At 39.1% G+C, this 12021-nt stretch overlaps 1 protein-coding gene across 4 annotated transcripts in view; it reads left to right on the forward strand.

Annotated features, from left to right (window-relative positions):
- The window catches only part of acsbg2 (acyl-CoA synthetase bubblegum family member 2), a 29021-nt gene that overhangs the window by 9024 nt on the left and 7976 nt on the right, over positions 1-12021 (forward strand). For 3 of the 4 annotated variants that reach the window (XM_040128577.1, XM_040128575.1, XM_040128573.1), the window contains exons 2-8: positions 2585-2714; positions 3960-4081; positions 5882-6156; positions 8057-8145; positions 9893-10013; positions 10756-10836; positions 10928-11077. In XM_040128577.1, the coding sequence (XP_039984511.1) occupies positions 2620-2714; positions 3960-4081; positions 5882-6156; positions 8057-8145; positions 9893-10013; positions 10756-10836; positions 10928-11077 (933 nt within the window). In that variant the 5' untranslated portion in view covers positions 2585-2619. Of the gene's footprint in view, positions 797-2584; positions 2715-3959; positions 4082-5881; positions 6157-8056; positions 8146-9892; positions 10014-10755; positions 10837-10927; positions 11078-12021 lie in introns of all 4 variants that reach the window. The other variant, XM_040128574.1, reaches the window with a different exon arrangement.

Consider the following 12021-nt stretch of genomic DNA (forward strand, 5'->3'; position numbering starts at 1 on the left):
GCAGTGAGATCACCCTGTGACATCTGGCTTCTTGGCTGAGAGACCTTTCAGGCTTCTGCGGTAATCACTAACATGCCGAGGTCTCCTCAAGGTCAGCTGGCTCGTCTCCGCTTGACCAAAGTAGGATCGATTTTTCTTGATGAAGGTTTGTGTCAGGTCAAGTAAATTTTATTTATATATCGCCAAATCAGAACAGAAGATATCTCAGGGCGGTTTTCATATAGAGCATGTTTTGGCTTATGATTCCTACTCGTCCAGAATTTCAGGAATGGTTGCCGTTTTTTGTTCTTCCCATTTTAAACACACATGGAATAAATCATTTAACGTGTTATTGTAATGATATACTGGAAGGGTGGTCTGCAAATATGTGTCAAACTCTGAAGAGTGATGGAAAATATTTTCATCCCTGCTCTCTGACCTCTCTGGAGCCTGTTTCTTTCCACTTGCCCAATTGTCCCTGACAGTGGAGTCATGATAGGCTGCTGCCGCAACAGGCAGGAGAGGCTGCTGTTATCATTTTTCAGCCCCCTTAAATAAACCGTCCAGACTTGTGATTTAGCAAAGAGAAGGGTGCAGGCAACAACAGAGTCTGGAATGAGAGAGAGAGAGGGAGTGTCATGGAGGTGTTGGTATGACGGTGGTCGAGCGGTGTCGGTTTATTGTTTAGGAGGCTTTGTCGCGGTTCCTGTGATGAGGTAATGGCAAAGGCAGAGGTGGATTCTCTCTCTCAACTCTTTTTGAAGTGGTTCTGATCCCCTCTTACTGGCTGAAACGTGACGCAGGATGATTGAAAGAGGTGAGTTGAATCAAGCCATCTTTGTCCGTCCTCCACTGCCCCACTTGGCTTTGTCCATCTTTCATGCTCTCACATCAAAAAATTTGGTTTCATAATCAGATTTATTCTTCTTATCTTCACAGCTTTTTTTCAATCTTGAGAGACTGGAGCAATGGAAATCTTTTTTTTTCTAAAAGGTGTTTTGTTTACCAAGCACTGACATGAAAGGCAGTCCATTATTCGTAGAAAAATAATGTTATCTGTAGACTTTCCACTTTGCCAGCTAGACTCCGCATGTTCCCCACGCCGTTGCCATACAACCAAATTTTGTCAGCGGAGCAGATGTAGTATAAGGAAAAGACAATATTTATTCAGCAGCTCATAAAGTAAGCCATAAAGGTTGATAATAATCAAGACGTAGCTAAACATAGGGGTCCTATTGAGGGATTTCCTGTCAGTGTGTTATGTCTTTGTGCACATTACAGTTCTTCCTTTTCCGTATTCATTCAACAGATGTGATTCAGCATATGTCGTTAATATTTATAGTCACTTGTGTCTCAATGAAATGTCAAAATAACTGATTTTACATTGAAGCCTGCATGAGAGTCAGTAACAGGGATGGATGTTTAAACATAACCCCAAACTACAGATGCCAAAAAAAAAAATAACTGTGACCTGAGGCCAACAACACTCAGGTGTGTGTCTTGTGAGTACTACAATCCTCTGGCTGTTACGCGTTGGTGTTACTTGCTGTATTGCAATTAGAACAGTGGAGATATTCTTTTTTTTCTATTTTTAAGTCGTAAGGTATTTTCTCAAACCGGGCTTGAATCTTCCTCTGAAGGTATCTGTGTCTAGCTTTCAAAAGTTATTTATTGGGCACAACTAACTTTCAACGCTACGCCCTGTCTGACCAAGAAGGTTCATCTATAGACTCCACCTGATTTAAGCCAGATGTTTTTCCACTATGCAATAAATGGTCTAGCGTCGGGTATTGTCTGGGACTGCAATATTAATAGCTTGGTAGCTAGATGGTAGAGGCCTAGAATCATTGTCTTTTACTCTGATTTTACTATGGGTGTAGTAGTAGTAATAATAATAATATTATTATTATTATTATTATTATTATTATTATTATTATTATTATTATTATTATTATTATTATTATTATTATTATTAGTCAAGCCCTACCATCACTTACGTCAACACCTACGCATCAAATTTTTATAATATTTACTAAAAAACAAGTCCTCAGTTAAATATCTGTTTATATTGGGATGCAAATCGAATATTTCAACCCCTAGACACTTGATCTTCTGAATATAGTGGTAGAATAAATATAATGAATAATTTTTCTCCGATTACTTGGACATATGGTAAAATACAGGTGAAATTGTTAGTCAATTTCTTAAAGAGGTGATTTGCAGAAAATTCAGGATCTAAGGCCTGTTTGTTAGTCCTCTATGATTGGAATAACTTAACAACAGAGCCAGTAATTTAAACATGTAAGTTTTGGCTCTGGGAACATTTTGGCAACCATTGGCAACCCAAAGTACCAAATGATGATCCATCATCAATGAAACAGATCAATGAGAGAAGAGACACGCTTTGTACATTACAAAAAAATGTCAAAAAGCTTGTTCAGTCCCTGGGATTCTTCTTGATGCTGTTTTTGACAATGCACCTGATACAATATTGAGCTCTGGCTTGTGCTCAGTTCTCTCAGCCATCCTCTGTAAGTGTTTCCTTTTTTTTTGTGGATGTTCCTGTCAAATATCGCCGACACGTCCTATCACTGTTCTCTTTCAGTGACCGTGTGTGATCCCACCACTGAAGCTGTGGTGATGGAGCCTCCCAGAGCAGAGGGCTTCCTGGAGTCGTCCTGCGGTGCAGGAGACATCGCAGCCTCTCTTGATGACGGCATCGCGGATACAGCCAAGTATGTCCACACAAAGACACAAAACTTCCTTGACACCACTGTCTCCAGGGCTTTAGAGTTAGAAGATGAGTCTGATGGGTCACAGGATGATTAATAAGTTTAAAAAAAGAAGAGCAAACACGTTTTTCTGCTCCAAAAACTTGTATTTTTTTTTAAAAAGACGTAAATCTTTTGTTTTTTCCTTGTAAAATACCAGATGTTGCACCTCTTCAAGCCTCTAAAAATGATTGAAATTAAACAATGTAAAGAAGACAAAAATGTACCTTAGCCTTCTCAGATCATACCTTTTTGATGGGGGTTCTGAAGTTGACTTTGTATTGCCTTTTAAAAGGATCCCAAAACTTTGGGAACCGCTGGTTTTAGCCTGATAGCTATTTGATAGTGCTTTTTTTGGCTGGACACCACAGTATTATTGCCATTTGCTAGGATTTTTTGATGAATGAATACAATCTGATAATTTTTTTTTAACCTACAGTAAGTGTATATTTAAAATGTATTGTTTGCAACATTGACATCCACAAAATATTAAAAACGGGAAAACTCCACATAAATAACAGAACCCACATTTCACTCCTTATAGGATTTAGTTATATCTTTTATAAGGTGTACGATTACATATACATTCAAACATACCTAATTCTTTTGGAGATTCCCAGCATCACAGTATCTTAAATAAAGACTGAATGGTTTCCAGAGTTCTTCATAAACAGTTCAACTGTCATCCAGTGGGTACAGGTGAAATAAAAATACCTGAGGCTCTAAAGGAATATTTACAAGTAAGAGTTTTACTAAGATTTGAATAGGGGTGTGTTGTTTGGGAAATTACAGGATGCAGATGAAAGCCAAATATACCAACCAGCTTGAAGCTTCAGTGCTCACTAGTATTTAACCTAATGTTAGTGATGGTGCAGTTTCATTCTGCATAGGATTATATTCCAGTAACTGTAGTCAGTGTTTTTATCACTTCTGCTTCACCCTTGAAGCTTTAATTTAATGTAATAGTGATATAAACTTTACTGTGAAACTATTAGGGGACGAGGGTATAATATGTGCTGTCTGGATGATGGTGGGTTTAACGGTGTGTTAAGAGCCCCAGTTTTTCCTTTAGTGCAGGGTCAGGTATTTTGCCTCTGGTTATTCCCCTAGGATATGGCAGTGTACAGTCACTTTGGGGATTCATTCACCTGCGTTAAGTGATACAGATAGATACGTGTTTTTTTTTTTTTTTCCTTTCCGATTCCTTAGTGAGTCTTCAGAGGAAGAGTCCACAGGGGAAAGGGAAGACGAGATTGGTGCCCATAATGAGGTCACCAGCAGCACCAAGGCTACAGAGGTTCCTGCTGAACAGACCTCCAACACACAAACAGGTGAGGGCTGAAGGAAAGCCACCAGGTTGAGTGTGTTTACTCTTTCTACGTCCCACCCTAAACTCTAACATTTTGTCAGGGTGGTGCAGCTGGCTTCAAGCGAAATTAAGATAAGCAATATACAGACAGAATGAGGGTCTTGTTCATATTCTTATGTTAGGTCCAGTCATTGTGTTGGCTCTAGTTGCTGAAGTCAGCATTAGCAATTGTGTTTTTCCTGAGGAAGGAGGCCAAACAGAAGTGAAAGAAGTTCACATTCTTTGGCAGAACAAACCTGACTTTCCTTTTCCTGCCTTTAAACCCCACTTTGACTTTCCTTCCTGCCCTAGTCACCGAGGGAAAGGTTCTGGTAAATGTGCCACTTAGTCCATAATATTTATTGACATTTCAAAAATCTCATCTTGGACTGTGACATAGTGCTGACTACTTTATAGAACTTCTTACAGGAACTTTAGTGACTGTCGTGAAAAATGAGGGTCAGTGGAGCCGCAAGTCTGTTAAATAGGTCATTGTATTAGTTTAATTTCAGAGGAATCTAAAATAAAACTATCTTTTTTCATTTAAAAAAAATGTTATTGAGTAAAATATCACGGTGCGTGTCTGCTGCTGGTTTATTTTCCATGAGAAAAGATTGAGCATCGTGCTCTCCCAACAGTTGCCTGAACTGATAACGAGTCATAAATCAGCCATCGTTTAGTTCCTCTGTCTGCAGTATGACCCCATCGTATATTCAAAACATCCTGCTGGCCGTTGGGTCAATGACACATCCTTGTTTCTGGCTGTAAAAACCAAAACTTGAAAAATGAGTTTTCCTTAAAGGAAACCTAATGTTTATTACAACTTTTTTTTTTCTTTTTTGTACTTCTGGAAATAGATTCTGTTGCTTATGATAATTTTGTACTTGCAACAGTAATTGCTGAGGTCTGAGAAAGCGGCGACATCACAGAAATTAGGTCCAGTTAGGCAAGAAACGGTCAGGCAGACAAACGGACAGGCTTTAAACAAAGACGTGTTTTAGCCAGATAATCTAAACCACTTTGTCTAGAGGGAAAACTGAAGGTTAGAGCACTGAAAATGAAAACTGAGTGCAAACAAGTCTGGCAAGTAGTTGGGTCAATCTGTAAACCGTGATGGATGTTTACAATGGACAGTTTGGATTATAATTTTACTGCTTGCTTTTTTTTTCCAGGTACGTTTGGCTAATGTTGAAGTTGTGTTCTACAACCTGTACGATCATCTGACCGCTTATGTTTCTGAGATCTCAGGAAGTGAATACATTGTTATCATAACCACCCAAACCAATGGCCAGAACTATGAAAATAAAACCCAAGTTTCAATCAACTGTAGTTTTTCTTTAACAATTTTAAACAATTTAAGATGATTATTTATTCATAATGCACTGCATTCATCATAACAACTGAACTGAAAATTAATGTTCTTTTTGTTTTTGTTTTTTAAAACCTGGAAACCAAAAACACGTTACAGGTTTAAGGTAGCACAGTGCAATCTGTGTTTCATCTGACAAAGTTTGTTTTAGAGCTCGACTGGTAAATCGTCCAGTTTTAGCATTTTTTCCAGATATATCGGTGTCGGCACGTGTAAGGTAAATGACAAAAAAAAATTTAGTACAGAAATACCAAAGATGCGTGTTGAGACAGTTTCACGGTTCTTATAGTCTGTCCACCAGAAAGAAGTGTCAAGTTTATTTTTCAACTGTAAAATTTCCTGCACATTTCTTAAAAATAAGGGAACCTCATTCAAAAAAAAAAATCCTCCTTTCCTTCTTTCCATGTCTTCCAGTGAACGCCCAGCGCCCAAACTCCCTGGCGTTGCCGGCTGCAGCTGCAGAGCCCGGCCTGTGGACGTCACAGGGGGATGCAGAGGTGAAACTGAGGATGGGGGACTCTGGTCTGGCGGCTGAGACCCCCCTGACTGTCAACCAAATGTTCACCTCAGCCGTCGAGCGCTTTGGTAACCACACAGCTCTGAGCTGGAAGGACGGCGAGCAGCAAAAGAGCCTGAACTACAGAGACTACTACCAGGCGTGCCGCACCGCCGCCAAGAGCTTCCTCAAGGTGTGTGTGTCTATGTACATAGAGAGAGAGAGAGAGAGAGATATGGTTTAACCTCTTGCTTTTAAGCATTACTGGTTTTCACAACCATGATGTGGATATTTCCAGCTTTCTCAGTAAAAAAAAAAAAAAAAGTGCAACACACACTAGAGCTGAGAGAATTGGTCACTGAATTGATTAGTTGGTTGACAACAAAAAATCAGATATTTTGGTAATTCATCGTTTTAAATCAATTTTGAAGCAAAAATGTTCAATGCTCCATCTTATTCCAACTGAGGATGTGCTGATTTTCTGTTTTACAAAATAATAATTAATTATTTTTGGGGTTTTGGGCTGTTGGTTGGACAAAACAAGATATTTTTCACTATTTTCTGTCATTTGATAGACCAAACACCTAATCAATTAATTGAGATTAATCGCAAAATTAAATTAAATAATCAATAGATGCAGCCCTGCAAAAAACTCCTCCATAATCTCAATGTGTTTTCTTTCGTTTGACATTATGGGAATTCATAATGTACATGTTTCACAATTTTAACATTTTATAGACAAAATGACTAATCACATAAAACATGTACAGTTTAGTAGTTAGATAAATCAGTGATGAAAATAATTGTTAGTTGCAGCCCTCACACACAGTGACTGACGGTTAATGTGTGGCGTATATAATGATATCATGAAGATTTATATTTAATTCTGCGTGTAATGTGTACGAGTGTATCGTTTCAGATGCTTACACCCAGAAGTTCAAGGGTGGGTAAATTTGCCACATGGCATTGCTCAATTAGAGAAGTTCCTCACCGCAGCCTAATATTAAAATATGTGAAACTTCTCAATTACACAACACCTTAGAAGCGAAGAGAGAAGTATCAGTACAGTGTATCCTCTTTACAGAAAAAACACTTTTTTGTTTCTGTCAACCTCACAACAGTTCTCCATCAGTATCAAAAGGTCTAGCATTCCTGTTTGGGTTTGAAACAATCGACTTCTGTTATCATTGTGTTAAAGTCTTGCATCTGACTTTATTCCAAGTAAGTCTAGACAACACGCAGTGCAGCACAAAGGAGTCGGGCTGAAATGCCAGCCAGACAGCGAGGCTGCTCAGGGCAGGCCTCAGCTGTTCCTACAGGACAGAGCACGTTATTGTTTTGTTACTCACCATGGGCCTGGGTCATGTACGCGCACAGAAAGACATACTTTACACGTGTCTCTCTGTACAGTGCACAGAAAAAAATATTCTGAGCCTGACTCTTGGACGTGAACTTGTGGCCTTACCGTGCCAGAAACCAAAAGTTCATTATTTAAGGCTGGCATTGGAACAATAAAGTCTGCCTCTGAGTTTTCCCACTCGTGAACGTTACAGAAAGCACTGTTAGGGCCAACAACATCTGCAGGAGTCGAGCTTCAGATGTTAAGCCTCATTATATTGCAACTGCTGTTATTACAGACTTCATGAGTTACTTAAAAAGCTCACTGTGGTTTTTAAACTTGGTATCGGTTTACACTATGACCGTCTCGGGTACGTTTGCCCGTATGTCTGCCTCCATAGTAACAGTTGCTGTCGCAATGGGCTTCGGGCAACCCAGAGCTCTGATCACTCTGTGAGAGTGAGTGCATGTATTAAAATAAAAAATAAAAAACCAGAAGCTTAACGTTTCACCTCAAATCATTAAATTAAAAAAACAAAACACATTTAGGGTTGCAAATACTACACTTGACAACAGCAATATATACATTTGTATTTAAAAGGAAGAAAAAAAAAAGAGAATCTGCTGCACCTGAATGGTCCTGGTTAAATTACGAACTCGAAATCTAACACTGATATTGGATGTGCAGGATATCCCAATGTTTTACAATCCGTTATTCGGTTTGTAGTGAAAAAGTGTGTTTTATCTTTGTACAGCTTGGTCTGCAGCGCTACCACGGCGTCGGCATCCTGGGCTTCAACTCCGCTGAGTGGTTCATTGCTGACATTGGAGCCATTTTGGCGGGGTGAGTTTCATCTTCATCTCTGAATTTGTGAGCTTATGTTAACTGTCGGTGATGAGCTCAATGTTCCCCTCACCCAGGGTTTCCGGTGTTGTGTGTGTGTGAGTTTCAGTGTGTGTGTGTGTGTGTGTGTGTGTGTGTGTGTGTGTGTGTGTGTGTGTGTGTGTGTGTGTGTGTCTGAGTGATGCAGTCCAAGACTTGAAGTAGCTGTAGTCCAGAGCACACCCTTGGTTGTCATCCACTTCAGCACGTAACCTCTTCACTGATTATATTGATTGATTACAGAACTATGCTAAACAGGCAGCTGAAGGACAGCAAAGTAAATTTCCTCAAGTAAATTTTGTGTTTGACCCAAATAATTAAAATTATCTAATGTGTTACAAAGAGCAAAGACTAGAGGACAAAAAACCAAACTGATATACAGTTATGTACCAGAACTTAGTTTCTTTTTGTTTTTTTTGTTTTTCTGGCTTAGTCTCACGACCCCTCAAATTTATCTTGTGAACCCGTATAAGGGGGCCCAACCCCTTGATTAGGAACCACTGGACTAAACTAACTAATTGTAAACAAAAAGCAGTTCAAACTAGGTCCACCTCCAGCAGCTACAAAAGTAAAATGCTGTTTACTCACTGATACATCAGTATTAAGAATCAAATAATGTAGTTTTACTTAATTACACTTTTGAATGCAGGACTTCTACTTATGTAATGGTGTATTTATACATCGGACTGTTGCTACTTTTACTTAAGTAAAGGTTTTGGGTACTTCTTCCACCACTGATGAAACCGTGCACGGATCGCATAACCGTAATCAAAATTCAGCTTGGAAGGCCTCGGCAGAAATGAAACCTTTTTTAGCAGCGCTTCATTCAGCGAGCTAAAAAGGGACCAAGACATTGACTCCATCTGAGAAACCAAAACCCTGCAGCAAACTAAGAACCTCTAAGGTTCTTAAGAATTTGCTAACAGAAAACATTTGTCACACGACACTTTTTTTGTTTGTTTGTTTGTTTGTTTTTCGTGCCATTTGTCCAAATTGAGCTGTGATTATAAAGACTTTTTCTGTTTATGGCAACTTCCCGGAATGCTGACTACAAAAGTGCATTGAGGAAAATTACTTCACCTCTCTTGCATGCTAGCACGTTAAACTCCTCTCTTGGAGCTTGAACAGACACCTTGATACTTTATGTGGAGTCCCCAGACTCCCACACCTACTCTGTCTGCTCAAGGCCAACGCATGACAATGAGAATGTAGTGAAACTACTGTCAGCCTGTCAAACTGGTCCTGATGAAACAAATCACTGTGTTTGATAAACTTAGTAGTGGACTCGCGTTTGCTGCATATCTTGTTGTAAAGCAAAGGCAAAACTGAATCAAGTCTTGCTTCTCTTTCATTTCCCATTAGAAGTGGATGCAGGGTCGGGTAGTTTCTATTGTCCCATTGTCAGCAAGAAGAAGACAAATAAAATAAAAAATGGAGAGAATATGAAAAGCTAGTGGACATACTTGAGCTTTTTCACCGAGATTTTGTGTGTTGTCACCTTCCTAAAGTCCCCTGGCGATCCAGGTTGATTAAAACAGTATAAATTACCCTACTGGAGATCTGTTTTAAAAAAAAAAAAAAAAAAAGAGCCCGTTAGAGATGAATATAGGTTTGATCAAAGTTGAGAGCGTGTATGATGGAGATGGTTGTGGGACATCATAGCAGGTCTGTGCATACCTGCTCACTTTGACTCTGTCATCTGTTGCAGTGGGTTTGCTGTGGGCATCTATACCACCAACTCTCCCGAGGCATGCCAGTATGTGGCAGAAAACTGCAAGGCCAACATCATAGTGGTGGAGAACCACAAGCAGCTGCAGAAAATCCTTCAGGTGAGATCCGCATTAGTTACCAGGGACACTGCAATGAAACACTGTCGACAACTATGAATTGATGATATGACACACAAAAAGTAATAACGTTTTCTGTTCAGATGTGATCAGGATCAGGAAAAAACAAAAAAATTAAATGTGTTTTCATAAGGTGAAGCAAGCAGGTTTGCATTTTAATGCATTTGTTGCCACCATTTTTGCATATAATTTAAGGGCCTGTTCAGAAACGTGACTTGGATCTTTTTGAAAAAATTTGAATTAAGTGAAAAGAAAAGTTATATCAATTATAGCTGCAGGTGCACATACCACATATCATTTCATCATAAAGCAGATGCTGTGTCCCAATTCTGTACTACATACTAATCTTTTTGCAGTTAGTTTAAAAGAAATCAACACACTTAACTATTTTATACTAACAGGAAATGATACAATACTCGCCCCACCTGACGTTAATTGAGCTGCGACTTTGTATTGCCACTGCCAGTTAAACTAAAGAGCAAGAGCAAAATGTTTTTTCCAAAAATGTAGAAGTTATTTTTGGTTTTGTGAGTTGCTCCTTGAGCAGTTGCCATTCGCAATTACTTTAAACTTTTTCCAGCTGTGAGCAGCTCCTCCATTTCCAGCATTGTTTTTGTCAGAAAATTCTAAATACTTATAACCAGTAGTGCAAAAATGACTAGAGTGGTGTCGTGGACTTTTCCCCGACGGTATGTACTAAGATTGTATTCTGTTTTGTTCACAGGTTGAAGACAAGCTTCCACACTTGAAAGCCATTGTCCAGTACAAAGATGCACTAAAAGAGAAGAGACCAAATCTGTACACAGTATGTACACTCCATTTATGACAGGACCAAACTTGCAAAAGACTTTAGTTCCAGCAGTATCACTTTAATGATTTTTCTTTGTGCACCACAGTGGGCGGAGTTCATGGAGCTCGGGCGCGATGAGCCTGACGCGCCCCTCAATGCGATCGTCTCCAGCCAGAAGCCCAACCAATGCTGCACGCTCATCTACACCTCAGGAACCACAGGCCAGCCCAAAGGAGTCATGCTGAGCCACGACAATGTAAGTTACATGGGCCAAGAGTGTGAGTGTGTGTGTGTGTGTGTGTGTGTGTGTGTGTGTGTGTGTTTACCCTCTGAGGACACCCAAGTGTCACACGTTTGGTGCAGCTGAAACATACTGCTGTTTTGTAAAGGGAGGGAAAGTGCAGACGCAGCTCCCGGATATGCACAGATCAGCATATTACACTGCTTGTTTAGCAGGTTTTCGTGTAGGTATAGATCCGCAAAATACCTTAAGGAATTAATATGACTCCACCTATAGCACTGTGCCGACGGTTAAAGGCCTTCTAGACGAGCCACAGAGACCAAAGACAAGCTGTAGTCCTGTAAACCATTAACATGTCATTCAAGTAACTAAGTAGATTTACTCTAGCAATACACCTAAGGGAAATTTTACAGGTACTTGTATTTAACTTGATTTGTATTTCCTTTTTCTACTTTGACTCCACCATATTTCAGAAGGAAATTATGTACTTTTTACTCTACTACATTTATCTAACAACTTTAGTTCCTTTTTCAGATTAACATTTTACCAAAAAATAAAATAAAATACTATAAGCGTATTAAATAAAATGTCTTATTAAAGATTTGGCTGGTGAACTCTTTCAAAAAAAGCGGTGTTTCAGATGTCAGTGAGTTGTTAGTAGCTCCACCAAAGAGATGTTTCCTCTCTAAACTTCTCACATGGTTTAACTGTTAAAGGTACAACGAGCTTAAGAAAAAAGATTTGAGAAAAGTCCAAAAAAAGAGAAGAAAAATGTGCATCATACATTTGTTTTTTTTCTCCTTTGCTGTCCCATTTATCCTCTTCCGACTAAACTACCCAACTGTATATTAAATACTTAAACCAGCTCCACCTCACATTTTTCAACAGTAAAATGCTGCTTAGGCATTGTTGCAACAGTATTAATCTAATATTAAATCATATAAATATAATAATACATC

The sequence above is a fragment of the Xiphias gladius genome, chromosome 6, assembly GCF_016859285.1.
Source record: "Xiphias gladius isolate SHS-SW01 ecotype Sanya breed wild chromosome 6, ASM1685928v1, whole genome shotgun sequence".
NCBI classification, from domain to species: Eukaryota; Metazoa; Chordata; class Actinopteri; order Istiophoriformes; family Xiphiidae; genus Xiphias; species Xiphias gladius.